Source organism: Passer domesticus, chromosome 16 (assembly GCF_036417665.1).
Source record: "Passer domesticus isolate bPasDom1 chromosome 16, bPasDom1.hap1, whole genome shotgun sequence".
NCBI lineage: Eukaryota > Metazoa > Chordata > Aves > Passeriformes > Passeridae > Passer > Passer domesticus.
In genome coordinates this window covers 9217538-9245501 of record NC_087489.1, presented here as the reverse complement: position 1 = coordinate 9245501, position 27964 = coordinate 9217538, and the positions used below count along the sequence as shown (strand labels likewise).

At 46.4% G+C, this 27964-nt stretch overlaps 1 protein-coding gene across 6 annotated transcripts in view; it reads right to left on the bottom strand.

The window, feature by feature from the left end:
* Positions 1-4147: 4147 nt before the first annotated feature.
* The window catches only part of MYT1 (myelin transcription factor 1), a 64248-nt gene continuing 40431 nt past the window's right edge, over positions 4148-27964 (bottom strand). For 5 of the 6 annotated variants that reach the window (XM_064391292.1, XM_064391290.1, XM_064391294.1 and 2 more), the window contains 13 exons: positions 27097-27311; positions 24375-24580; positions 23091-23360; positions 22212-22366; positions 20241-20303; positions 19957-20025; positions 15475-15537; positions 14806-14889; positions 10515-10736; positions 9682-9773; positions 8725-8828; positions 8483-8626; positions 4148-6857 (listed from right to left, as the gene is read on the bottom strand). In XM_064391292.1, coding sequence (XP_064247362.1) covers positions 6717-6857; positions 8483-8626; positions 8725-8828; positions 9682-9773; positions 10515-10736; positions 14806-14889; positions 15475-15537; positions 19957-20025; positions 20241-20303; positions 22212-22366; positions 23091-23360; positions 24375-24580; positions 27097-27311 — 1828 coding nt within the window. In that variant the 3' untranslated portion in view covers positions 4148-6716. The remainder of the gene's footprint in view (positions 6858-8482; positions 8627-8724; positions 8829-9681; positions 9774-10514; positions 10737-14805; positions 14890-15474; positions 15538-19956; positions 20026-20240; positions 20304-22211; positions 22367-23090; positions 23361-24374; positions 24581-27096; positions 27312-27964) is intronic. The other variant, XM_064391293.1, reaches the window with a different exon arrangement.

Genomic DNA, 27964 nt, shown 5'->3' with positions numbered 1-27964 from the left:
AATATCAAATCACAGCAGGGACACAACTAATACCCTTGTTCCCTCTCCTGAAAACGTGAAGACCCACTGAGAAATCCTTGATGAGGGAGGCTCAGACAGTGCTCCCGACCTGTCAGGACAAGAGGCAGCCAAAGCTTTGGTCCCCAAAGGCACCTGCACTGGCAGTGCTGCCAGGGCCGTGCTCACCATGGGAGCCACGTCATGAGCATGGTCAGAGATCCCCCTGCCTTCATCTCTACAGCTGTTGGAAGTGGCCTCATGCACAAAGGGCAGTGTCCTCATTAAATCCTGCGGAGGGTTGCCATGTGGCCAGCAGAAATTTTGTTTTGTTTTATTTTGGGAAGCAGCACAGTAATATATTCACCACCTCCGAATGTAATGGGGTGACAGATGGGAGCTGGGCCCTGGCTTTCATGGGAAAGGCTCCACTCAGCAGGGAAGCAGTAAGTTTCCCACCTAATCTTCTGCAACCTTCAGACTCCTAACAACTGTAAGAAGCAAAGCAATGGGTAGTTATTAAATTAATGACTTCATCCCCAAGCTGGTAATAAATATTTTATAGTTTTATCTCTCCACCCTGTAGACTGCTCTAGACAGACCAGACTGTTAATCTAGCTTCTGGATTTATGTTATTTAATTGCTAAACAGCCTCAGCATGGTTAGGCTGGATTATTAAATGTTGGAGCCTGAGTGGGTGTCCTCTAACAAATGGCAAAACCTGAGGAGCTTGATCTGGGACTTGGCTTATCAGAACCAAAACAACTTCCTGCAGTGCTAAGGCCAGGTTAGCCCCTGTTTGAGTCACAACCATTCAACCATTGCCTCATGCTCAGTGTAGGTGGACTTTGGGACTTGTGAGTAAGGAAGAGGCAAGGAAAAGTTCTGACACATCCTGGTTTCAATAAGGATATTGCTGCTGTTAACCTGCAGTGGTCAGGATGCTGTGAGGGCATCTTAGCATGGACAGGTCCTTCTAGGGAAGCTCAGGCAGAGCGTGTGTCCTTGTTCTATCCCTTTGTGGCTCTTTGGGTCATCACAGATAACAACCCTGTCATTTAAACAAAAGAGCACTGCAGTTATAGATATGAAGGCAGGCTTTAGAGGTTCTTATACTTCCTTGCTGATAGGGTCGAAAATGTCTTTAAAACAGATACAACCATTTCTACAACAGTTGCTGGTTTATTCATCCCACTGAGGGATGGGGATGAAGGCAGCTGGAATAACAAGAGCTATTTGTCTGAAGAACGCATCATTCTCATGCTTTTTCAAAGCCTCAATCCCACAAGCCCTTCTGTACAAAGCAGGAGGTCATTTCAGGATATGTCTTATTGTAAAAGCGTAGGAGAAGTGAATGTGCTAACAAGTGCAGGCCAGAGCACTTGAATCCAACTAAGCTGTGCTGGAGCAATTTCCAGCTCCGAGCTGCCCTGTTGGCTGCAGTGTCATCTCCAGCCCATCCCATTGCTCCCCAGTCTCAGCATTGTCTTTCTGAAGCCCAGGAGGGATGAATTTGATGCTGAATGGCATCTCTGAAGAGCAAAGTTGCTTTCTCTCCCCAGTAGCCCAATGGGAACAAGGCAACCCCTTCCTGACCACCCAGCTGTGTGTTTTTCAGGACCCCTTGGTTGTGGGAGCAGAGTGAGGTGATTCAAGCCTTTACTCAGAGAAGCTGTGGAGCAAGGGGAACAAAAATTAGAAAAATGCACGAGGCTGGGAAAGACACTCCCCCCCTTTCTGCTTACAGCTGAAAGCCATGGCTGGAACCCTCTCTGGGAGAGATCAGGTCGATGCTGACAAGTGGAAGGTACCACTGGAGGAGTGGGTCATTAGCAGCTTTTAGCAATTAACAGCAGCATCAGTGAGGCCAAATGACTCTCGTTGGTCAATGGTTTATCGATGTGTTTAGAGACAACCATATGCTGACGAGAATCTTTTCCCTGGCATCCTTGAAGCCAAAGGCCCACTCTGCTCTGACATTCCGCTCTCACCCTACACCCTGTTGGAGGAGGCTTAAGAGCTCTCCTAAGCACACCTATAAACTGAGAGTGTACCATCTTAAACCAATTCAATTCCCTTCCCTGTGATAAAGGACGCCAGTTCCGAGAAGATAACATCTCCCAGTGATGGCTCCCCGAGCTGCAATTTAGCACAAATCTGAGCGCTCTATTATCCAGCTCAGCCAATTCGTTAAGGAAGGACAGGCAAGCACATCTATTAGCTCGATCATCATAATCAAATATTGGCACAAGGAAGTGCTCAGCGTTGCAAAGTCGAGCGAAACCCCCATAAAACAATTATGTGCCCTTCAGGAAAACAGCGTGCCAGCCGGTGAGGTGAGCATGAGTCCGACTGCTTTTCCTCCTGTGAGAAAAGGACAGAATCCCATCAACTCCAAGTGAAGTCCAGCAAAGCCTCAAAGAGACTTTGTTCTTGGGGCTCCTGGGCAAGTTGGGCTCCATCTGCATCTCCGTAGTTGTTGGGGGTGTTTATTCTCAGGGACCACTGGCTAAGGGAACCTAAGCCTGCCCTAAGCTTCTGCCAGTTGTCCTGCACCAGGACACCTTCCAGACAGTAAATGAAGGCAGAAAAAACTCCCAGTGAACACCCAAGGCTGTGCACATGCTCAAGGAAAGGCTTTAGGAAATCTTCCTTCTACTCAAACTTTTCTCCACATTTTTCTGACTACAGTTCTTGCCTTTTCAGCTCTGTTTTACTTTGCCCCTTCCCTTCCATGCCTGTGGTAGGGCCACCTCCTTCTGCTGAAACCCAGCAGTGCTTGTGCTTCCGTGCAGGGACAGACAGAGAAGTTCAGTTCAGTTAATCAGACAATTGAATTTCTTGGTGATGAACCTGCCTGAAATTCCCTTTTGATCCAATTCATGCAGCTCCAAATGGCCTTAATATGATTTACATTATTTCACCTCTGCTACAGCAGAGCAAAACTGAATTTTGGAAACTTCAGAAATTATCCAACACAAAGATCAGTGAAAAATTCTCTTCATTGCCACAGCTTCAAAACATAAACTCTTACCAGAGAAAAGGCTCTATTCTTCCAAGAGGGCAATCTGTGAACATCACTGTTGGGTTGATGAAACTGAGCAAATCTTGTTGACAAAAATCAGTTTTTGAAGGTTTTTTTAGAAATGCAGGAAGGAAAAGTGTCCATCTCTGTGTTGCATCCCAGGGCTGGCATCTCCTGTACTGCTTCCGATGACATCTCCTCTGCTCACACACCTCCTGTGGAAGCACAAAACCAAAACATCATGAAATCCTGGAATGGTTTGGGTTGGAAGGGACCCTAAGGATCATCTCATTCCAATCCCCTGCCATGGGCAGGGACACCTTCCATAGATCAGGCTGCTCCAAGCCCTGTATAACCTGGCCTTGGACACTTCCAGGGATGAGGCAGCCACAGCTTCTCTGGGTGCCCTGTGTCAGGGCCTTACCATCCTCACAGGGAAAAATTCCTTCCCAATATCCCATCTAACCCCTCCCTCAGGCAGTGTGAATCCAATCCCCCATGTCGTGTCCCTCCACACCCTTGCCCCAAGTCCCTCCCTATCTCTCTTGGGCATCCTTCAGACACTGGAAGAGGCTCTTTTCTCTTCTCCAGGCTGAGCACTCCCAGCTCTGAGCGCCCCCAGCCTGTCTCCTTAGCAGAGCTGCTCCTGCACTCCTGGGGGTGCAGGGGGCAAGCTCTGCCCAGAGGAATCCTGCCTCCAGCCTTCCTGGGATTTACGATTCCCATCACAGCACTAGCAGAATTTTAAGCACCTGCTTGGCTGGATGGTGGCAGCTCCTTCTTCTCCAAAGCCTTCAGAGATACCAAACCTAAATTCCACTGAAATCCCCCAGTTTAGGAGGTGGGAAGAGCCAGGTGGGAGGTGCACAGTCCCTGGCTGGAACTGCAGGTGAGCAGGGACACGCTGAGCACCCCCAAGCCACGGTGCAGGACAAGGACAAAACCCAGTAGGGACATGTTGGCAACAGCTTGAAGAAAGACCATAGGAACTAAAGTCACAAACAGAACTGGGTTTTATTATGAAAGAACCCTGCCAGTACATAAGGAAGTTCTGTCTGCAAAATACATTTCCTGAGGAAAGTAGATCACAGTATTCGTTTTCACAGAATAACATGTAGCCTGCTATAACTTTCAATGTGACTCTTTATTATTTAAATATTAACAGTATTCCTTCACATAAACAAGTACTCAGTCATCACATAACCAACACACAAACAACAAAATAAATATACAACAAGAGCACAGTTCATTTTTTTTCCCGACTTAAATATTAAATAAATAATAAATACAGAATTTTCATTTCCTGTTATCAGTGCCTGAAACAATATGAATGAAAAAAAAAGAAAAACTGAAAAAGTCTCTCTTCCCCCCAGTGCCCCTGCCCCCACAAAAAAACAAACAAAAAAATTATCAAAATGTCTCAGTTATAAAATATCTTTTAAAAAATTCCCATCATTAAAAGAATAAATAACAAAATATATAAAAAATAACTTGGTTGCATCAAAATTACAAGTAGGAGTTGTAGATAGGGGTTTTCTCTTTTTTTTCTTTTTTTTGGAATATCATTTTTTTATGGTCAAAAGTTTTCATTTTTAACTTTTTTTTGCTTCTTTTATCTTCATTTCTATGGTGCAGTGTCCAGTTTAAAATAAGTATAAAATTAATAAATAAAAAAGTTAAATAAATAGCAAAAAGTTAACATAAGGTGTTGTAAATATAAATTACATACATCTTGCCAAAATTAAATAATTTACAGCATAATTAAACTAACTACTTTCTTTTTCTTCTCTTTCTTCCAGTAAGTGCAATTTCTCTACTTTTAAATACTAACTGAATTGCAGTCACAATCAATTTGGACTCTATTTACATGTTAAGAACATTGTGTTTTTAACACCTCAAATTTTATACCTTTTTTCCCTTTTTTTTTTCTTTTTTTTTTAAATTTTTGCACTTGGAATGGGTTCTAAAATAAGTGAACTCTGGAGTCTGATCCTGCAAACACTTAAGTATGGGAGCAAGCCCACCCAGGCCAACTGCCCTATGGAATTTAACACAGGGAACAACTCCAATCAAGCCACTCATGGCCTTCCAGGCCAGATCCCGTGGCCAGGGTAGCCACTGGGACTTTCCACTGACTTCCCCAAATCGGGAATTATAGCCTAAATATCTGCAGGATTTGGTTTGAAACAACACCACACTCTTGCCTTTTGTTGGGGTCAACAAGATCCTCCCCAGCTCTGCCTGCCCCACGGCTGGGAGTGATGCAGGATGTGGGATATGGGATGCCCCCACGCTGGGGGGTTCTGCCCCTCTGAAGTGTTTGGGGAGGGAAGTGAGCTCCAGGTGGGAGCGAAGGTGGGGAGCAGCCCCGTGGGGTGACAGCTGGCCCTGGCCATGGAGCAGTGCTGCAGAGCAGCACCCCAAAGACATTCATAGAGTTGCTCTCTAAGTGCACAGAGGGCTGTGTGTACCCAGCTGCTTACACCTGCTTCTTTGGAAGAATTCCCAATACCTGAATCCTCTTTTATTTTTTCCTTTTTTTCCTTTTTTTTTTATTTTTTTATTTTATTTTTGTTGCAGAATGGTGCCCGCGCTGTGATATTGCGCAAATCCCAGAACACCAAACCAAACCATCCTCATTGCCCTGTGGGTACGTGTAAGGAATCAACTCCTGGTTCACAGTACATAAGCACTTTTCTGGCCATCAATTAATATCTCTCTTTTTGTTGGTTTTTTGCTTCTTTTTGATTTGATTTGATTTGTTTTGTTTTGTTCATCACAATCTCAACCGTTCTCTGGCATTGATGTATGATCTCTGGACTGGCAATACTGTGCCACTGGGGATGATCACAATAATGAAAAGAACCAGAAATGTCATCAACAGATTTCCAAAAAATCATATACACCGGACCATGACACATTAAAGAAATTCTTCTGTTTGAAATATCTGGAATTGGCCTATTCATAATAGCTACTCTCATATTTAAGACAGACAAAGGAATACTGTAGTTGCAAACTCCAAAAGCTTCCCTGAGAACCTTTTTTCCATTGCGCTTTCCACTGGAGATCCAGAACTGCTCTTCAGATTTCTTTCAGAAAATAAAAATAAGCTACTTTATAATACTTCAGAGTTCCCATGCCCAGTGGATATCTGAACACTTCAGGGTTGGGAGGCCCAGCACAGGTTCAGATTTACAGGTAGCTTGCAGCTCCAGCACTTGTAGCAACATAGAACATAACTCATGTGTGAGTAGGTGATCTGGACATACGACCATAGACAACATGAGGGTTTAAGCCAGTCATACACTAGTCTTGGATCAGACAAGACCCTGTTCTTGTAACGTTTTAACCCTTGGATCTATTCTGTAAGAACAAGCAACTCATGGAAGATGCCTGCTCTTCACCTGCTACCAAGCCCCACAGCCTACTGGAGAATTTAACCATCCATCCTGATCTACCTCGTGGTCAAGGTGGAAAAAAATCCCACTTTTGTCAAGAAGGTCCAAAGTTAAGTAAACGAGAACATTGAGTTTGATCAGTTCCATGTCTCAGAAATGGCCTCTTTGTTACATTTTGGTCCTTTTTTTCTTTTTTTTTCATTCATTAAACAAGTTTTCCAACTTGTAAACCTGAATACTTGGAGGGGAAGTTCCATCTTACAGTCTGTTTGCTTGCTGCTCTCCATCCTGTGGTGCTACACCTGGATGCCCTTGACAGCTTGCTTGATGCTCTCCAGCAGGTCCTTGTTCTCCGGGTTCTGGTAGCACTCCTGGTTGGTGTACATGTCTGTCAGCGTGTTCACATAGGCATCAAAGTTCTGCTCACTAATTGGATCCTGAAGCCAAAAAAAAAAGTCAAATCAAAGCGTTAGTAAAAGAGAAGGACGAGGATGAGAGTCTTTGCAATAAATCATCTGCGTATTTTAGTGCCCAGAGAAGTTGTGGATTCCTAAAAGTGCTCAAGGCCAGGCTTGGAGAAACCTGGTCTAAGGGAAGGTGTCCTTACCATGGCAGAGGGCTTGAACACTGTGAGTTTTAAAGTCCCAAACCATTCCATGATTCTCTGTATGTACAGACAGCCAAAGGTCTCCACATCAAAGTCTTTTTGCGTGCAGTGCTGCAACTACAGGAATCTCATCATCGCCCTAATCCCACCAGATCTTAGCCAGGTCCTTAATTTTATGCACTGGCCTTGTGGAGCTATTAACAGTATCAGGTTAAGTGTGTGCAGGCAGCCTGACAGGCTGGAGGCTGAATTAAGGCATGGAAATGAAGGGCTGGAGGACAACAGGACTGCTGAAACATCACGGAGGGAACCAAAGGCAAAGTCAGGTCACCTTGGGCTCACAGCTGCCCAGCCCAGCTCTCTGCTGCAGTACAGCTTCTGCTTTTGAGGGGCATTGCAAGCCTCTAACTTGGGCTTAATGGGGGAAAAAAGAGAGGGAGAAGGAAGAAAAAGAATGGGATTAAAGTGAGCATAAAAGTCTCATGGGTATCATTTAATTGGAGTTGCCTTAAACCTTGAAAAAATATTTGCTGAACAGTTTATTTGACATTCATGTGTCAAATACTTTACAAAAAAGCTCTCAGTGAGTGGTTTTCTGCCAGTTAGGCAGCTGGGTGAATACTATCCAAAACTGCTCTGCTGGAGGATGGCTTCTCTCCAACCAGCCTGAATTTAAATAAAACTCCAATGAAAAGGATTCCCAAAAAAAAAAAAAAAAAAAAAAAAAAAAAAAAAAAAAAAAAGAAAGGGAAAAAAAAGGATGGAAGAAAAAATAAATCAAAAGCTCATTCCTCTGATCATTCCAATGGTCTTTATGAGTTGTAAGAGGACAGCTTCCTCAACAACATGAGCCCCACCTCCACACACCTGGTTTTGACAACAGTAATTACATTCCTGGGAATAGAGAGAAGGTAATTAATAGCCTTTTGTGGTTTTACTATTTTAATGCAGTCTTTTCATTTCTTCAGTAACTCTATGGTAACATGCTGTGGGCTGTTAGACCTTGTTAAATTAAACAAAATACACTCTCTTTAAGAATGCTATTCTTTAGCTGCCAGCTATTCAAAACTGAATTGAAACTACCTGCATTGTAATAGGAGCTCTAAGATCTTTCTGACGTTGAAATCCAATCCCTCCTGATCTCTGCTTGTGCTGTCTTAGCCTAAAAGGCACTGGGTGCCCTTGATAAAGTTTCCTATTTTGTGATAGTGCTCCCAGATGTAATGAGACAGAACAATAGATAAAAAGGGGAGATCAGCAGAAAATGACAACAAAAGGGAGATACAATGCAAGCTTCAGAGATAAGGGAAAAGTACTGATCTTACAAAGGACACATAGGTGTATGGAAAGAAATTCTCCCACTCTTTAATTGTGAAAAAGCCTTATCATGAATTGGGTTTGGCACAGCTCCCTTGGTGACGCCAGCTTGGGGTGAGCACTGTCACAGTTTCTTACCATGTGCGGAAGGCGGATGTTGGCAAGACTTTGGATGAGAGCCTGGCTCAACCCTGAGAGCTCCAGGAACAGGGCCTCGTTTTGCTCCTCTATGATTTTGTTTTCCTCCTCAATGTTCTTCAGGTTCTTCTCCATGGTGGAGATCTGTGGAGCAAGGAGCACGGCAGGGTCACCAACCCTCACCAGGGCACCCACCAACACCCATCAGCCCTGGGCTTGAATGCATGGCCAAGGACACAAACCTGGGACTGGAGTTTCACCATGGCCGCTTCCATCTCCGAGTTGGACTCGTTCAGCTCACTGATCTCCTTGTTCAGCTGCTTGATCTCCTCATCGTTCTCCAGAACTGCAGGAGGGAAGGTCATGGGCAGTCAACAAATGCTCTTGGGAAAAGCAAAAGTGTTGGGCTTTCTGCTGAGCCCATCCTGCTGCACCGTCCTTACCTTGAAACAGGACGTACCTCTCACCTGCCTTTTTCTTTCTATTTTCTTATAATTAATATTTTTATTGTCACAGTTCAATGATACTTGAACGGGTCAATATGTGAATGCAAAAGCAAAGGACAGCAGAGCAGCTGGGGTCCAACACATCCCCACACACAGCAAGGTTGATTGTCCTGAACAGTCAGGTCACTCTCTCCCATCCTGAGTTTGGAATGATGCCATTTAAAAAACTAATGCATATCATGATGAGAAATTACGAGGTCCATAAAATAAAGCAATATTTCTAGAGGAGTGCAGGTATTTATAGGTTCTAAACTATCAAGTCCAATGCTTGAACCTTGTCAAATACCACAGAAAGCTCAGTGATAGCACTGGAAATGCAAAGTGCCATCGCTAACAAAATTCCAGATCCAGAAATATCTCAGTATTAAAAGCCCTGAATAGGTGAAAATCGCTAAATGACTGTAAGGGATTTGTAAAAATGCCAGTGAATATATGAAAAAAAAAATCTGAATTTCAGCATTACTTCTTTTGCCTTCTTTATTGTTACTCCCTTAAAATGTGTGACTCGAGGAGTGAGACTGGTACCATGCCAGCACAAACACCCAGAAAACACAAGGAATGGGTCTTCAAAGTACATGATGTCCTTGAAATCTGTGCCCAGATTTCAGCTTAAACCTCCCAGTCTAAAAAGAAAAAGATCTATGGGCTCAACACCATGACACACCTGCAAGGCAAAGGAGTGAAAAATCTTACCATCGCTGGTCTTGAACTTTGTGTTGAGAATTTCATCCCCTGAGAGTTTTCCTTTCTTCCCAGCAAAAGTAGCTCTTGGACACCCTGACAAACTGAAAAACAAGTAAAAATGGGTTTCATAAACTCTCAGTATTTATAGGTGCTTATGTTCCCAACATAAGAACATGTGCCATTTGGTGGAATTCAAGCTGCGAGACAGTTCTTCTAAAAGCTTTTTATGGTACAGAGGAAATTGCTTTATGAATAATGCCGCAAAACACCCCATTTATAAAGTGAGAGTGATTTTCTTCAAGCAATGATTAAAAACACATTGCTTCCTAAAAGAGGAGGTGTGCTAGGTGAGGAGGGTGAGTTGAGTCTGGTTGTCTTGGGCACCAAGCTCCTATTTGTGGTGCTCAAATTCTGTTCCAGCATGCAAATAGATTTAGATTTGAGGTTAGGAAGAAATTCTTCCCTGTGAGTGTGGTGAGACCAGAGCTGCCCAGAGAAGCAGTGGAAGATTGCTAGAAGTATCCAGTGCCAGGCTGGACAGAGCTTGGAGCAACCTGGAATAGTGGAAGGTGTCCCTGCCATGGCAGGGGGGGCAGAATGAGATGATCTTTAAGGTCCCTTCCAACCTCAACCATTCTGATTCTGTGAATATTAAAACAACCACACATTTTCTACCTTCAGTAAACTTCAACCTGAATGAACTCAGCATCAAAATCACCCTTTCTTGATCCTCTTGAGCCTGGCATGAGGAGCTGAACGCTGCTCAAACTGCATCTTGAGGCAGGTAGATTTATCCACAACAAAATCATCACACTCACACTGACGTAAACCCCAGGATTTACCTTCTGTGAGTGAGGAAGCTCCCGTTGGCATGGCCAGAACCGTCACAGCCTGGGGTGGGGCAGGTTGGGCCTTCGTTCTTCAAGGACTTCCAGGAGAAGGAGGAGCCGTTGAGGGATCCTTCCTTCTGCCTGCGGGCTGCCAGCGGGCACCCCGAGGCGCTCCGGTGAGACGCGTACTTGCCACTGATGTGTCCCAGCCCAACACAGCCCGGAACGGGACACCTGGGCACGGGGAACCAGCCAAAGTTACACCAAGGGGAAGGGACGGAAGGAAGGAATAAAGAAAGGAAGGGAATTGTTGATGAGCAGGAATGAGGAAGCCTGGGAAGGGAGTATTTGTATTTGGGTCTCGTCTGGAGTTTATAGGGGAAATGCTTGGTTGATGAAAATAGCAGATGGGAAATTAAAAGCTATGACTGCTCCTTGAAAAGAGACAAAGGGAATCAAGGAGAATTCTGCAGGAGGGAAGAATGTGGAGGTCATGTCGCATGCAGCAAAAGTAGGTCCCAGTGCTGTCAGAAACCAGGTCTTTGGTGCCTCACTGGGGACAAAAATTGCAGGTTGGGCTGCCTGATGGGGAATCCTGATGTACCCCAAGGCTGACACTCACACTGAGCCATCACACAGGTACTGCTGGCTCTGCCCTGTGTCACTGCTGATGAACCCAGGCTCATCTCTTATCACACAGCCCTCCCCAGGAGCCAGTCCCTGAGCCAGGAGCTGTTCAGGCTGTGCACAAAGAGCTGCTGCCCTGTTCCTGCCAGGAGGGCGTCCGAGGGGTTTCTGAGCCTGCACCCCGTCAAACAGGACAAATCACTGAACCACCCCTCACCCTGCAGCCACAGCATGGCCTCCTCCTCCTCCTGGTTCACATCCTGCCTCTCTGGGGAGATCAGCCCACGCTCTCAAGGGGATAAAGTGGGAATTATCATCAAGGCAGCACATGAGTCTTGCCCTTGCCAGACTTCTGCCTCTTTATTTTCACTTAAAACACACAGGAGCTGTGAGGAGCCTTTGGAAGCACCAACACAACTTGTGCTACTGCCAAGCACACGAGTGGCTCTCTAAAAGGCACCTCTTTCCTCCCTCCTCACCTAATGGCATTTTCCCTAATTCCTGCCATCCTACAAGCCCAGTGTATCTATCAGGGTTTCTGCTGTGGTTTGCATTTGTTTTAAAAATGCTTGTCAATTATAAATACAGTTAAAAGTTTATTACTCAAGGGAGGTTACTCAAAAATAGAGGAGGTGGAAGGAGGTAAGAAATGACAAAAATAGCCCCCGTGTCCTTAGTTTGGAAGCAATTAGGGACTTTGAGGCTCTCCAGCAAAAGCATTCGCGGAGCTGCTCCTGAAAATCACAAGCTGCGTTTCACCGCAGAAATTATTGCCCTGATTGTTTACATTCCACACAAAAGGGAGATGACAGCAAAAGGGGGGGCCTACACCCAGCCTTTTCCCAAGATAATTTGAAAAATGCTGATCTCGATTTTAATCAGCTGCAAATGCAGCACAATTCACTTATAATATCCCTGCCAGCAGGATCCTCAGTAAATTCATAACATCATTGCTTTTATATGATCACGAGCAAATTACTGAATCCTCAGGAGGAAAAGGAGAAGGGGGAGAGGGGGGAAGAGCAAGAGAGAAAGAGACAAACCCCAGCATTTCGTATGCAGCCTTTACAGCCCAGCCATTACATATTTTACACCGTTAATTTAACTTTTATTACATTTTCATTGTTAAAAAATAAACCAGAGCCTTATTGTGCAAAACAGCTGTCTTGGACATATTTTAAATTATTTTTTAAAATATTATTATTATTTAATGGGAGCACCAGTAGCGTTTGATCAATTAGACACCTGTGGATGCTTCTGCTGGATGGGCTGGGCTGAAGGTTGAGGTGATCTGTTCAATCACATCTGCAGCAAATTACTTGAAGGATGAACAGCACAAACAACAGGGACTAAATGACTTTCTCCTCGGTGACGATGTGCAGAACTCGGCCGGGTTCCAAGTGGAGTTCAGTGCAGACAGAGGAAGGATTTAGAGCCAAAGCTCCTTAACATAAACCCACAGCAGGCACACCTTGCCGTGGGTGGTGGGACAAACACTGCCACAGGCTGGGGGGAGGCACCAGCCAGGGATTGTTGTGCCACGTTGTTTTGCACATCTCAGAGGAGCTTCTGCTCCTCCTGGGTGTACTGGAAGAGGAGGGTTGCTGTCTGGGCCCTGTGTCCCTGGTTAATGGGATGTTAGGGAATGCCTCCTTCTCCTGCAGCTGCAGAGACCCTCACATTTCACATTTCCTGCACCCATGCCCATGGTTCCACCAAGACTTGTCTGTGGAGGTGGATGGCACCAACTTTCTAGGAGTAAGGAAATCCAGCCCCATTTGGAGCCTGGGACCTAGAGAATCTATGGATGCCCCACCCCTGGAAGTGTCCAAGGCCAGACTGGATGTGTCTTTGAGAAATCTGGTCTAGAGGAAGGTGTCCCACCCCATGGCAGAGGGTTGGAATGAGGTGAAAATTAACACCCCTTCCAACCCAAACAATTAAATGATTTCTTGAAACTTTATCTTCCCAGTGTTTGGATCTTTAGGGTGGACTAGGAGAAACCCAGCCCCTGGTGAGGATGCTGGTGGGGACCCTCACTCTGCTGTGGGTGTCCTGCCAGCCCCCGCCATGTGCTCCACACAAAAACTCCTTTCTCCTTGCACTGAGGAGTGATTTCTGTGCAGAGAAACCACACTGGGGAAACTGCTCTGTCCTGCCCTGAATGGGGAAGGCACAAATGAGAAAAACCACAGCCTCCCAAGCCCCACAGACCACATGTCCCTGTGGAAACCATGGAGAGGGGTGACCTCCCAACTGGGGCCTCCAACCCTGGTGAGAGCAAAGGTACAGCCAACATTTGCACATCACCAATTTGCTGCCTGCCCTTTCCTTCCCTGTGTCACTGGTTAATGACACAGTTTTGCAACACCACCAGCAATTCAGTGTATTTGAGCCAAAAGAGGGTTTTTTCCTGCAGATTCTCGAGTAGGTTGCTTAATTTTTAATAAACTCTGCAAACTCCTGCTAATTATCACACGGCTCATTTAACTGAGAGGCTTTCCTTCCTGTAGACTGAGGAGGAAGAACAGAGCAGATGGCTCAAATACCATCTTTTTCTGAAAGGTCCTTCCCCCCCAGCAGGCACATCCCAGCTTCCCACGGCCCCCACTGGGTTCTTCCACCCCCACTGGGTCCTGCTTTGGCTCAGCCTCTGCTCCAGGCCAAAACCTGGGCACATGGGGATATCCACCCTCTGCTCCTCTCTGAGGGCAAGACCTGCTCTGGGAGTGAAATATTTCTAAAAAAGATCCATTTGGAGAAATTCTGCTGAGCCAAAGGGGTTTGGACAGACACAATAGCACTCCTGGGCAACCAGAAACCCTCAGAAATGGTTGATCATTTTTTCCATATTTCTTTTTACCCCTTTCCACCTGTACTTGTTGGGTAAGTGTACAGGCTTCAGAAAGGCTGGAGATGCTCTGAGGTAACCAAAAAAAAAAAAAAAAAAAAAGGTCCTGGAGTCAGTGCTGCCTTTCATGTCCTGTAGCTGTGTAAGGAGATAGAGATCCCAGACCCCACATGCTGAGCCTGTGATGTTCTGACTTGCTAAAAGTCAGGACAAATGGATTTCACAGCTCATGAAAACTCCTGAGGTGGACTAAGCAATTTCAAATCTCTATTCCCCACAGGAATAAACCCCCTGGGATGTTTTGAAAACTTCAGCCTGAGGCAGCAGAGAGAGGTTTTTTTCCAGTTCACTTCAAATATTCTGCCCTGGCAAAGACTCCACAAAACACAGTTTATTCAGGGTTATCAGATCCTGACCCAACTCAGCGCTGGGTAGTTTCTACTCCATCAGCCCTTGTCTGCCCATTGCTTCCCAAAAACCTGCAATGTTTGACTTGACTGTGGGGTTTTACCCTCATTTACAACACTGCTGTGGTTTTCCAGGAATTTATATAAAGTACAGCTACCAGAGAAACTGTTTGTGCCCTACCAACCTACCTTTCACATCTGCAAGAAAACGACAGCATTACCTCCCCACCACCCAATTTTTCCATCAAATATCAAAACTGCAGCACCAAAACACAGCAAAGAGCTTTGGCAGAGGGGCTCAAAGCAGCACGAGCGAGGGGGGATGTGGGGTGGGTGCTGAGTGATCCCCCACATAAATCTGTGTGAGGTGAAGTGGATGGAGTGACAAGCTCTGCTCAGGAGTTATTTCCATACTTACTTCATCAGCTCTGGGTCTTCTTTATCATCCTTTGTTGGGGTGATCTTGATCCCACTTTTCTTGGCACGAGGGCAGCCTGACAGACTGTGGTTAAAAAGAGAAGAAAGGCCTGTCTCACTGGCAGAATCTCTGCATTTGCTATTCCCCCGCTTCAGTCATCTTTCCCTTGAATTTGGCACAGTGTTTTTGATCTCTCTCGTTTTGCAGCTTCACATCACGAGGAGAAGTCAGAAGGAAAAAAAATAGTAAAAAATTGAGGGAGATGGACAGTAATTAATGGTGTCTAGATAAGAAGATATCTGCTAACAGCCTGCAATGTTTAATGGAATTGTTGAAACAGAAGGCTCAGATCTGTGCTATTAATGTTCTAAAGTGATAATAGAAGTCATAAATAGGTAGCAATATTAACAGGAACATTGCATCAGCTAAAATCTGACCCTTTGTCTTTTATTCTGTTGAAAGGAGCTTCTAATCAGATTCTGAAAACATCAGAAAAAAAAAAAGAAGTCAGATTAAAGAGATGAAAATAGGCTTCAGTTGTCAGTAACATTAATGTTTTATTCAGAACTTTACAACTCTGCCCACTGCAGGGAAAAAAAAAAAGAAAAAAAAAAAAAGAAAGCAACACAGAAAGAGACTAGAGAGAAAATAATTTAAGGAAGATCTTACCTTCTGTGTGATGCATAATTTCCTGTTATGTGACCAGAGCCATCACAACCAGGAGTAGGGCACCTGCAGAGGCAAGGGAGGCTCGGATTAGCCTGGGGATGTGAGCAGGGGATCAACACTCTGTGACAGCTCTTCTCAAAGAGAAATCTGGGCACTGCCAGCACAGGAGCAGGTTTTTCCTTCCTGCCCCTTCCCCCTCTGTAAGGACAAGATTTGGTGTGTAATATCCGTGGTGCTGAAGTCAGTGCATCTCTGCATGGTGTGACATTGGAGAGGAACATCCTGGGGTGTTGGGAGCACAGTGAGGAGCTGCTCTCCCTTGAGAGGACACAGGTCCCAGCCTGTGTCCCCACCCTCGTGGAGGGGACAGCTCAGGAGCTGATAATGAGTTAAAATGCCCCTCCAGGACAATGTTTGTCATCTTTAGGAAGGCACAAGGAGACAGCAAGGGCTGTCCAGGGCCAGCAGGATGGACCCAAGCAGAGACCAGAAACCAGAAAAACAGCTGGCAGCCCTGGACAGCAGGGCCACCAGAAAAACAGCTGGCAGCCCTGGACAGCAGGGCCACCACAGCCACCAACAACAGATGGCTCAGGTCTGGGTGACTTGGGGAGCATAATCTCTTGGGCAGCCCATGGCAGGAGGGTCCACAGAGTGCAAAAAACCTGGCCAATGCTCCTGATGGCAAATGATGGAGAAACAGGAGGAAAAAGGATAGGTTAGCCCTTCCACAGCACCATGGACAGGGCACAGGGAGTCAGCAGGGACAGCCTGTGAGGGGCCTGGGGCTGGGGACCACCGGGTTAGCACAGACTGTGCCTTTTGGTGCAGACTCTGCCCCCGAGTCCTCAGCTGCTGCCTTACAGAGTGACCTTTGAAGGTGCCTCCGTGGCCGTGAGTTTCCAGGTGTGTCACCATCATATTTTCTGAAAAATCTCTTTGCCCAGGATTCTTCTACCTGGGAAGCTGAGAGGCCTCAGCGAAAAATGTAAATAATGATTATCTGATTTGCTTCTCCTGTTTTGCTGCTTTGGAATGAGGTAGGTGTTTGTTTCATTGGTTTCATGCTAATTGTTTTTACTTAATGACCAATCACAGCCCCGCTGTGTTGGGACTCTGGAGAGTCACAAGTTTTCATTATCATTCTTGTTAAGCCTGTCTATCCTTGTTCTATTTTTTAGTATAGTTTTAGTATATAATTCTTTAATATAATATCATAATATAATAAATTAGCCTTTTAAGAACATGGAGTCAGAATCAATCATTCCTCCTTCGTCTTGGGGACCCCAGAAAGTACCACACAGGTGAGCATCCAGAGCTCTGCAGCAAAGGCTGGAGGTCGCTGCTGTGATCCCCCAAACCCGAGCCAAGGCTGGTGGGGGCTGTGAGCCCACCCAGTGCACGCAGAGGATGGCCCGAGTCAGCAGCACACCGTTAACGGGGAGGGATGGGAAGGAGCACAGCTCAGAGATCTGCTCCCGGTGCTGTAGGCGACGCGGCCGACATAAAAGTTGTCATGGGGACAAGGAAGAGAGGCGAGGAGTGCTTGCAGAGGATGTGCACGCCAGCCTGCCAATTAGCCGGGGCTTTTTGAGTGGAGTGATTAAGGCCGGGGGAGGGGGTGTGCGGGGGAAATCCACGGAGCTGCCGCAGGACCAGGGGGAGATGCTCACTGCTCCCCCTGAGCAAAGCTCAGGGCATGTCCAGGAGCTCACAGAGCAACTTTTCTCCTCGGGGGAAGGGTTTTTGGTGTCCCCACTGTCTCCAGCCCTGTTTTTAAAGCCCCTGGTGCCTGGTTTGGGTGGCTGGTTGGTACCTGCAGCAGGGCAGGGGTGGGTGTCTGCAGGACATGGCAGTGAAGTGATGGTGATGCACGGGCAGCCCCTGAGCCCAGAGCCCTTGGGAAAGGCAGGATGCTTTCCCTAAAGCTGGACAGGGCTCTGAGCAGCCTGATGTAGGTGAAGACGTCCCTGCTCACTGCTGGGAGTTTGGCCTTTAAGGTCCCTTCCAACTCAAACTATTCTGTGATTCTGCACTGCTGCTCTGCCCCCTGAGAGCCAGTGGAGCAATGGTTCCTACAGGTGACTTCAGTTTGGCAGCTTGGAAAACAGCTTTTAAAAAAGTCTTCTCTTTTTGTTCAGAGAATACCAAAATTCTCCTCTTTGCAGCAGCTCTGAGGGAGACTTTGGTGTTTGCAGGTCACTGAATAATCTCAGTTGGCAAAAAAAATTGGCACCTCACCTTGGGTGACAGAGCAGGGACATGGTCTGGTCCTAGAGAGGTAACAGGGAGGCTCAGAGCCAGGAAAACATAACTGCACATGGGTCTGGTGCAGTAAGGGCAGGACACATCCAGCAGGACCTCAGTGAGGGTGCAAATTCTTCAACTCGTTTAGAAATTGCAGGGTTGCGAGATGACTGGGATATTTCCCAGCTGTACACTGTTAACAGTAGAAAGCAAAACTATTTCTCTGTTGTTCTAGCTTCAGGGTGGGAGGAAATTATGAAAACACTAACACCAAACTCTTTCTTCCTTTCAGGATTTTTAAAGAGGAGAGAGAAGTAATTTGATTTTTATTTTTAATTATCTGGAGACAAATCATACCAACAGAGACCTTTTATTGCATGTTCCAGCCTGGAGCTATTTTTTTTTTATATCAGGGATATTAACCCCTGAAATAGAATTTATAATAGAAACACTGACATGGTCTTATCTGGAGTTCTGAAAAGACATGACTATGCAATCTATAATATCTCAAAATCCCTTCCTCGTTCCTCTGCTCCCATCCTCACCAGGACATCGGAAAAAAAAAAAAAAAAGTGGTATTTGAGGAAATAATATTGACAAGCCTTTTTTAGGACAGAAGTCTCCTTTTTCACACAGTATTTTGATAAAAAGCAATGACATTGGATGCCAGAGGGGAACATAGCAAGGCTGGACACGATGCTCAGTCTCAGGGATGAGCATGTTTGCTTTTTGTCTGGCCCTTACTGGGAATGGCCACTGCTCCTGAGAGCTTTTAATATCTTTAACACTAATTGTCTGATCACTTGGCTGTTCTTCCAAACTGTTGGAGAAACACCAGATCAGCAGAGCTCTTTGAAGAGGTCCTTTCAGAATGTGGATGGTCTGTAGTGTGTGATTAAGGGTACTTAGCACTAATCACAGCAGGCCTTGCCATCCACCAGCAAATTCTATTAATATCAGCTAATCCTGCCACTTTGTCCACCTCTGTGATAAGGAGCAGGTGGTTAAATGACACTTTTCCTGGCACCAGCCCCACACTGGTGGTGGGGCACAGAGAAGTCCAGGAGCCACCACAGAGGGATTTGGGACTTTTCCAATGGCCTCAGTGACCAGTGGGGCTCCAGAAACCCCTGATTGCACACAGGGCACAGCACTTTGGGGTTTTTTCATGCTGACCCTGTGCAACGTAAAGCCCTTCATGAGGCTTTACTCTCAGTGGAGGCTCCTCAGTGTCTAAATGGTCCAAAAACTGGATTCAGCAAGGCTGGGAACTCAGAGACTCAGCCTGCAAGGATAGGCTGGGCCCATGAAAGAGATGAGGAAAAAAAGTTCTCAGTGGATTTTACACCAGAGATGAAGATTGGGTGGAGAGGGTTGGGGTGTCCCCAGTGTTCCCAACTAAATACAATTTAACCTTCCTTTAGGTGAGGCAACCTAAGAGAGCGTTTGGAAAACCCACCTGTGAAAAATAAGCTCCTACTGAGAAAGTGGAGTTTGGAGAAGACAGCAAAGCTGAATATGGGATTCAGAGGAAGATACCGGAATGAAAATGTCAAAACCAGGTCCCTCCCTTCAGAAACAGCAATGGGAATGGAAGTTTGGGTTTCTGTGAGCCCTCAACCACTGGCTCAGGATTTGGCTTCACCAAGCATTTGCTCACTCCTTCTTTCATTCCCTCACAAATCATGGAAATGAAGAGGAACTTCTCTCACTACATCCCAAACAGCCCCTAAAAAGTAGAATAAAAATAGCACCCCAGGTTCTCCAAAAGAGTTGGCTTTGCTGTGTGCTGGCGGTGAGCTCCCAGCTGAGTCTCTACCCAAAAATAAATCCAGGCTTTGGATTATTTGAGATGGACAAAAATGTTAAATGCAAAGGGTTATGGCCCAAACTCGGCAACAAGAGCTTGGGAAAAGATGCCAAGTGAAAAAGAAAATAACAAGTCTACAATGCCCAGAGGAAACCTGCCAGCATCCAGGTTATTTCCAATCATTGCCATCAGCCCCCTCCCCAAAATTATCCTTCCTCCATCCATGGCCTCTTCAATGCAGCAGCTGGAAGCTGGACTCCACCAGAGCTCCTCACAGACAGGTTTTGATCAGCTCTTTGAAAGGAGAAGGGAGGGGATGGAAAAGCAAAAGCAGAGCAAGAAGTGTGGGGGCAGGAAGGGAGAAGAGAGAAAAAAAGGGTGGAAATAAAGAAAAAAAAGGAGTTCCAAGTTGAGCGCAAACATACTTGAGGTCAGCAGAGTGGGCAGCCATGAGGTTTCTGAGGCTCTTGTCAGCAAGAGGACAACCAGAAAGGCTGAAAGAGAAGAGATGGAATATCTGGATAAGCAAAAAAAAAAAAAAAAAAAAGGAAAAGAAAAAGGAAAAAGAAAAAGGGCTGGGGCATGGGGAGGGAGAGGGGCAACAGGAGGGGGGAGGAAACAGAACCAAACTATCCACATGGTCACAAACTATACCAAAAGAAAAAAAATTGTTTTTAAAGTTCAAACCACATAGAAAACGTCGACCCACCTGCGGTGAGAGGCATAGTTCCCCGTTATGTGTCCACTGCCATCACAGCCTGGGGTTGGGCAACTGCGCAACAACAACAACAAGGAGCATAAGTGTGGGAAAGGAATGGATTCCCCAAAACCCACGGGTGGGCAGAGCCAGCAGAGCCCCCTCAGGGTCTGTCTGGGGTGTCTCAGTCCAGCCCTGCTGCCAGACCCCTGACACCAGCCCCGTCCATCAGATATTGGTGTGTGTTTTTATGTTTGTGTGGATATAAACCAGCTGTTCCCCTTTCAGCTCCTCTTCTTCCCTTTTTACTTCTAAAAGATCATAAGGATCTTAAAAACACAATTTGAAAAAAAAAAATTTGAGAAAAAATTGTGGCAAAGGCAAAGAAAGTGTTTGAAACCTTTAGCTATAGGAGGGCTTGGTGGCAGGGGGGACTGACACAGCCTGGTGGGTGGCACAGCCTGACAGACGTGGCCACCCCTGGCTGCTGCTGCCAGGTTGGATCATTCCTGCCATACTCTGGCTGCAGGACTCATTGTGTTCAGATTTCAGATAAGGTGCTTCAGATTTCAGCTTTCTGATTTTTTTTTTCTCCCAGCCCTTGCAGCTGCAAAGAAAAGCTTGCAAACACTGTTTGCTGCTGAAAGGGAGTGACTGTAACCTCTGGGAGTGGTGGGCACATACAGGTGAGGGGAATCTGCCTGGAAGTGGCACAAGAACTGCATCCAGACACAGAGCATCAGACACAGCAGGCGAGTCTGCTCCTGAGTTAACTACGGCTAATTCATTGCAGCCCCTGGGCCAGAAAGGAACAAGGATATTAAATGGAGAGGGAAGGCTCAGGGCTGCCCATGACACCATTTATTTATTCCAGGGCTGTTTCCATTTAGGAAATTTCTCTGCCATCACAATAAAATTAAAGCACAGGAGGACTTCAGGGCTCTAGCTCAGAAATTGCTGTTCACATCACTGGTGGGTTTTAAAAAACCCTTTAGAGCTTTGTGTAGGGCAGCTGATCTGAGCTTTGCTCATTTAGGGAAGATGCTGCTGCTGCTCTGCCCCCACAGATCTCCTCCCTGCCTGGCTGCTCCCTCAGCCTCCTGCCTGCAGATAACGAGTGGGTTGGATGAGATGAGCAAAACAGTGCCCACCAACTCCCTGTGTGATGTGTGGGAGGGTCAGATGCACAGGAGAGAAGCCAGGAACAGCTGGGATGCCTGGGAGGGGAAATCTCCCTGTCACAACCTCCAGGCTGATCCTGACATGCTGTTAGACCAGAGCCAGGTCCAAGCTGCCATGTTTGGCTCAAACCCTTAAACATGAACCATTCCTGTGGGAATTGGTGTGGATGCAGAGCCGTACTCCGTCCAATAGGGCAGGTCTGGGTCTGTGCTTCCACCCCCACGATGGACAGACAGATGTGAGCTGGTCAAGGTCTCTCTCCAATGCAAAATGCAACACAACAGCAAACTTGCTGCAGCCTCAGGTCACATTTTGTGTTCCTGAAGTATCACAGTGCTGGGACCCATTGCTCTAAGCCAACAAATCCTGTCTTCTCAATGAGACATCTTGTGTTCAACACCCTCTTCAAGAAAGTGCTGAGTTCCCTTGGGTGCTCTTGGCTCCACAACATCATCCATTGTCCCAAAACAGCAGATTAGGACATTGGGTAGGTGTCATCACCATGCCGGAAACACTCTTGCAGGAAAATACCAGGAAAAGCTGGCCCTGAAAGGAGTTTCCCACAACCCTGTCCATGAATCCAGAGCACAAAGCTCTCAGGTTCCCTTCATCACTGCAAAGTAATGTAGGAACATATTTTGCCTTATTGATCAGCAGTTATAGGAGGATAAGATCAATCACAGTAGCACAGGGAGCTACAGTTCCTATTTTTAAAACGTATTTACTAATTTTCTTTCCAACCATCCTGGCTAGGTAGATATTAATAGAGTTTGGGGGAAGACACAAGAAGGCAGGACTTACGTGAGCAGCTCTTTCTTGATGTCCTTGGAGAGGAATTTCAGCTTGAAGTTGGTTAAAGTAACTTCACCTGGGTATTTTCTCTCTTCAAAATTCTCCTCTGACACTTCCTGCTCATCAGCTTCCGAGGAGGCAAAAGAGTGAGCAGCAGGCTCTGACTGCAAGGAAAGGGGCAGAGTTGTGGTGTGGCCATTGCTGCTGAGCTGTCATGGGAAAGAATCCCAAGTTCATGGCAGCTAAGGGTTAGTGCAGCATTGCCAGCACTGCTGACCCCCCTGCAAGCACCTCACAGCACCCAGCCCAGATATCTGTAATTTCCTGGGTTTTTAGGAGAATTGTGTAAATCACATCTGTAAAAGGATTTACATGTGGATTTCCCAAGATCTTGAAGGAATGAAGATCAGTGCAACCCTCTCACACTCTTCCTCAGCAGCCTCCCCATGGGTGGAGAGGCAGGTGATGCTCTCAGAGCCAGAACCCCCAGCCCAGCTGGGAGTCATGGCTGGATTCCCCACCTGCAGGATTAATGTCAGTGCCATGCAGGGCTGTAGCTGCTAATGGCAGATATAAATCATCCTGAAAAACATCACCAGAAGCAGCTCTGCTGCAAGGGACCTGACAGGATTTACAATGAAGAAAACACTGCAGACCCAGGACAAGTAAAATGGTGGGTTCTTCCTTTGCAAGGGCATCCCAACAGATCCAAGAGCACTTGCTTCCTGCCTGGTTGATATCTGATTGCACTGACAAAGCCAGGAATATTTCTTTCCTTATCTCAACAGACAAACTGGGGATTCTGGGGAAAGCAGGACAGCTGTGCAGGCAAACATGGCATTCAGAGTCCCCTGAGCTGTTATTCAAGCACCGAGAGGCACCGCTCACCTCCTCTGGCTCCTCTTCCCGCTGGCGGTTTGGTTTGGTGTAGTCAATGGGCCCATCCCATTCGTCCTGGCGGGAGGTCTGGCTGGACTGGGGGGAGGTCATGGTACTGCTCGTGGCACTGGTGCTGTTTTGGCGCTGGGACACATCTGGGGACTTCATGCTGGGACTACTGCTGCAGCTGCTGCTGCTGGGGAAGGTGCTCTCCCGCTTGCGGTGTTTGTTCATACTCAAGTCCAGAGTCCCATTTTCATCCACCTCAATGTCCATGGACTGAAAGGTTGGAAACACAACCAATGTTAGCAGCTGCCACAAAGTCCCCATGGGGATCTTGCCCCTATTTGTCTTTTGCAGTGCAGTGGGCAGGTATTCATGTCCCATCCTCTCCACAGTCAGGTAGGAGGAGCTGCATAAAAAGGGTTGCTCTTTCCTAAATATTTCAGGAACATGTCATGCAAAGGCACCCCTCTACTAGAATGGTTTGGGTTGGAAAGGACCTTAAAGCTCAACTCATTCCAACCTCCCTGCCATGAACAGGAACACCTGCCACTATCCCAGGTTGCTCCAAGGCCCATCCAACCAAGCCTTGGCATTTTGACTCAGTTGATTGAATGCAGGCATCCAGTGCCATTTAGGATGCCTCATGGCATCCAAAACATTTGCCGAAGGTTGGGAGCACTCTGTGGGACTTTGGGAAAACCTGTGTTCCTCTGAAAAACAGCTGGAGATCAGACTGGGCACAATTGGGGGAACTTCAAATGGCATCAGATACAGATCAGGGAGCAACTGAAACCAGCTCTGAATAATCATGGAATTACAGAATTGTTTGGATTGGAAAAGCCCTCTGAGACCATCAAGTCCAAATATTCACGCAGCACTGCCAAGCTCACCACTGAACCATGTCCCCAAGTGCCACATCCACATGTCCTTTAAATCCCTCCAGGGATGGTGACTCCACCACTGCCTTGGACAGCCACTTCCAGAGCTTGACCATCATAAATCATAAATATTTCCTAATATCCAGTCTCAGCCCAAGACTTGTCTTGGGACTGATGCTCATCTCATACAGGTAATTTGAACCATGAGGCACCTCCACATCACTCAAAAAGCCACAATTCCCTCCTCCAAACACAAAGTGGGGACCCAAAAGGATGATTTTGAATGAGTGCCTGCATTGCCTCTGTATTTAAAAAAACAAAATGAAAGGAAGGGTAAACCAAGGTGTCTCTCCCATCCCGAATCTCAAGTCTGGCCCCTGGGCAGTGGCTCTTGGCCACATTCCCCCACCTTGCCAGGGGCCTCTTGCTGCTTGGTGCTGAGATTCTCGGGCATCTCCCAGCAGCGGGTGGAGAGGTTGAGGATGGCGGTGGCCGCCATGTGCGCAGCCTCAGCGTCGTGGGAGTAGTCGAAGCCTGTGGAGGAAGATGAAGTGCTCTTCACGTAACTGCTGGAGGGGCTGTGGCTGGGGGAAGAGGCCTTTGGAAAAGGTTTGGCTGGAATAAAAAGAGAAGGAACAACACAAGGCTAATGTATAAGCGGCATGAGAAGCAGGGAGAGGTTAAGTCAGTGTGACGCGGTTAATGTATGCACAGTTCCTGGGGTTATTCCCAATCCAGGGGCTGGTTTGTTGCCTGGGACGTGCAACAGGAGCAGTGCTGGCTGCAGCTTGTGCTTGGTGTGAAAGGTTAATTCATTAACTGACTCTGCCATTAATACCCAAAACACAAGTGCTTTTCTTCATTAGAGCTGCTCCTCGGTGGAAGCAGTTAAAGCAGAAAGCTTAGAGAAGCTTCCTGACTCATTTTTTATTGTTCTCTGTCTGTTCATAACTTATCTGCAGGGCTGCCTAGCAGGGAGATTTCTAGTACCATGTTTGAAAATTTTAAATTTATAAAATTACATTAATAGAAAACACATGGTCATAAAATATGAGCTTCCAAGAATGATACTGGTGAAATATGGATTTTCTGACAGCTGACATATCATTTAAATATGCCAGAGTAACAGAATTTATTGCACAGCTGCACATGGCCACGCTGCTGCTTTGCTCCTGTTTGTCACAGCAGCAGCAAACCAGCTTGGAGATGCAATTTCTCTTCATAATCTGTGAAATTAAAATATTTCTCAGGGTGGACACACAATAAAACTTTCCCTAATAGCAACTAATATTTCCCTATTAATAAAACTTGAAGCTGATCCCGTTTGTGGGCCCTTAGTAGTTTCAGTGGGTGCAAACAGGAGATCATCTGATTTAGAACAGTCAGAGGATTGTATTCTGAATCAATTATCAAAATCTTCAAATTCTTAATTCATTCCACCATGCTCTTGCTGGGGGAAACCATCCCCACTTTAGTGGGAGGCTCACCCAGGGAAGACTGATAAGGCTTTGGCCTGACCGTGGCAAAACAAAGCCAGCCTCAGCTGATGCAGCCACGGAGCAAAGTGATTTCATTATTCCCATTACAAACTCGTAATATAAGACACTATAAAATACTAATCTTCCCCAGCCCTGCTTTCTTCCTCGTTGCGTGTGTATATAATGCATATTGACATTAATGGGAGTTACGCACACGCATGCGGGGGAATATAAATCCCTCTGGATGAAGATCTCTTTAAAATAAGTTCTCAGTGAAAGGAGCAGATTTCCCTGCTATGATTGGCAATCATATTCATCCTGTCGCTTTGATTAACTCATTGGAGGTTTGCCCACATGGTTATTCTTGTGTCTGGCTGCTTGTTTTCCTGTCCGGTTTAATCCATGTCTTCGAGGCGGGGTGCGAGTATTTGCCAACCCAACCTGACAATATCCAGGATCGGGAGATGCCAATTTCAATTTCACACCGTAGGCTCAGCGATGCTTTTCCATTTCATAAGTATTTCTAGCACTAATAGACTCGCAATCAGCAAATTAGTGAAATAAGTGATGAGAAAAAATAGAAAGGATTATCCTAGTGGGTCTGCTGGAATTATTTTTGTCAGTACAATTACCCTGAAAATTCTTTGCTAATATTGCAAATAACACAATCTATTCAGCGAGAGAATCACTTGTACTGGGAAACAAATTACTTTTCCATCAGCCCTAACCCAGGATGACAGTGGCAGTTGTGCTCTCTGGCCTCCATCCAATTTCATTGTCTGATCCTGTACAGATTTAGTACTGTAATAAAGAGCGCTCCCATTGTAGTGCAACAACCGGGATGCTTTCAAGTACGAGCACTTTTTAGAGAGCAGCTGCATCAGGATTAAAGAGGATTGTGGAAGTGGGATTAGCCAAACAGAAAGCCCTCTTGAGGCTGCTGACTTCTACAAACTGGGCTCCTAGATATTTTCTTTTGCCCCTCAAAGAAATGTCTTGAGGTGCACAGTTGGTGTCAAATAACACATTTGCAAGGGCTGTGTCCCCATGCATGTCCCTCTTGCCTTTGGCATCCCGGCCATTCAGGGTTTATTCAGCCCTTTCATTTTCACCCAGAGTTATAACCAGTGCAAAGCCCTCAGAACAGAGCAGAGGTGGGTGGCTACGAGAGGAAAGAACTGGAAGATAGAGGTGGGTGATCGATAGGTAAAGCTGGAGAGCAGAGCACGGCAGGGAAGACAAATGGGGGGAGTGGGTCGTATATAAGATGGAAGAGAAGAAAACTGTAATCCATTTAGCTAGATGAGGAAAGCCAGATCAATAGATATGAGCTGCAAAGCAATGGGGACCAACTGAGGACAACTGTGTAACTTATCCTACTTCGAGACATCATTCAGATTAATGTTCCCACCACAGTTCTTCCCAAAGCCAAAGAGACTTTCTTCCAAAGCAAGCTTTCCCAGCAGCCATGGACTCCCCTCACTATCAAAGGCACCCACCTTGGGACCCACCTCACCCTCACCATCCCAGGAGGGTCCAGCAGCTCAGCCCCAAGAGTCTCCCATCACCCCAAACCACAATCACAAGAGCCTTGCAACATGCTGAGAAAAGCAGAAAATGCAAAAACCGAGTCCATCCCTGCTCCCAACTTACATTTAAAGGCTTTAGGTGAGGTTTCGCTAGTCTGAATCTTTGGGGCAAGCATGCGTTTGCCAAAAACCTGAGCATCAAAACTTGCATAATCGAAGGTGACCTTGGAGTACTTCTCCAGCTCCTTGGCCAAGTTGGCCCGAGGGGTTGCTGGGACCATGTTGGGCCTGTAGCTTCCATACTGAGGGATCTCCAGTTGCTTCACAAAGCACATAGGCCTGAGGATGAAACAACAAACAGCAATTACTTCTCTTTTCCTTGACAAGGTGACTGTTGAGAGGGGACCAGACACAATGGGGGCACAGCTGTACCTTGTTCCTAAAGGCTTCCTGGGGACGAGGAGGCAGTGACAGCCCTTTTGCTCTCCCTCAGCAAGTCTGCCTCTGATTTGAATCTCTCAGACTCCAGTTTTATTTTTTCTATCCTTTTTTACATTCAATTTTTTTCCCTCTTTTTAAGTAAAACACCAAGCTGTCAACCTCATCCAGCACCATGTTCTTGCAGGCTGTCATGGTGTGGCAGCACTTTCCAGGAGAGAGCAAACTTGGGCAATAACTCCCTCATGGGACCCACGACTCAGGGTGGCACACAAAGGCATGAGGACCCCAGTCCAGCTCAGCTCCCTGCTGCAGGTTCACTGCAGAGGCACCAGGGCCTCTCCCCTGCCTCAGCCCCTCCTAGAGACCTGCTGCTATGGGGCTGCCTATCATGAATCAATTTGTCTTGCATATAAATTGTATATAAATGGTCTATTGTTATTCTCCTTCCCGTGACCTCTTTCCACCGAGAGTCCTCGGAGCGGGAGCTCCTTGGAGCATGGACTGTCCTCGTGATGTGCTCAGAGCGCTCTGCGCGGGCTCCGCTGCAAATA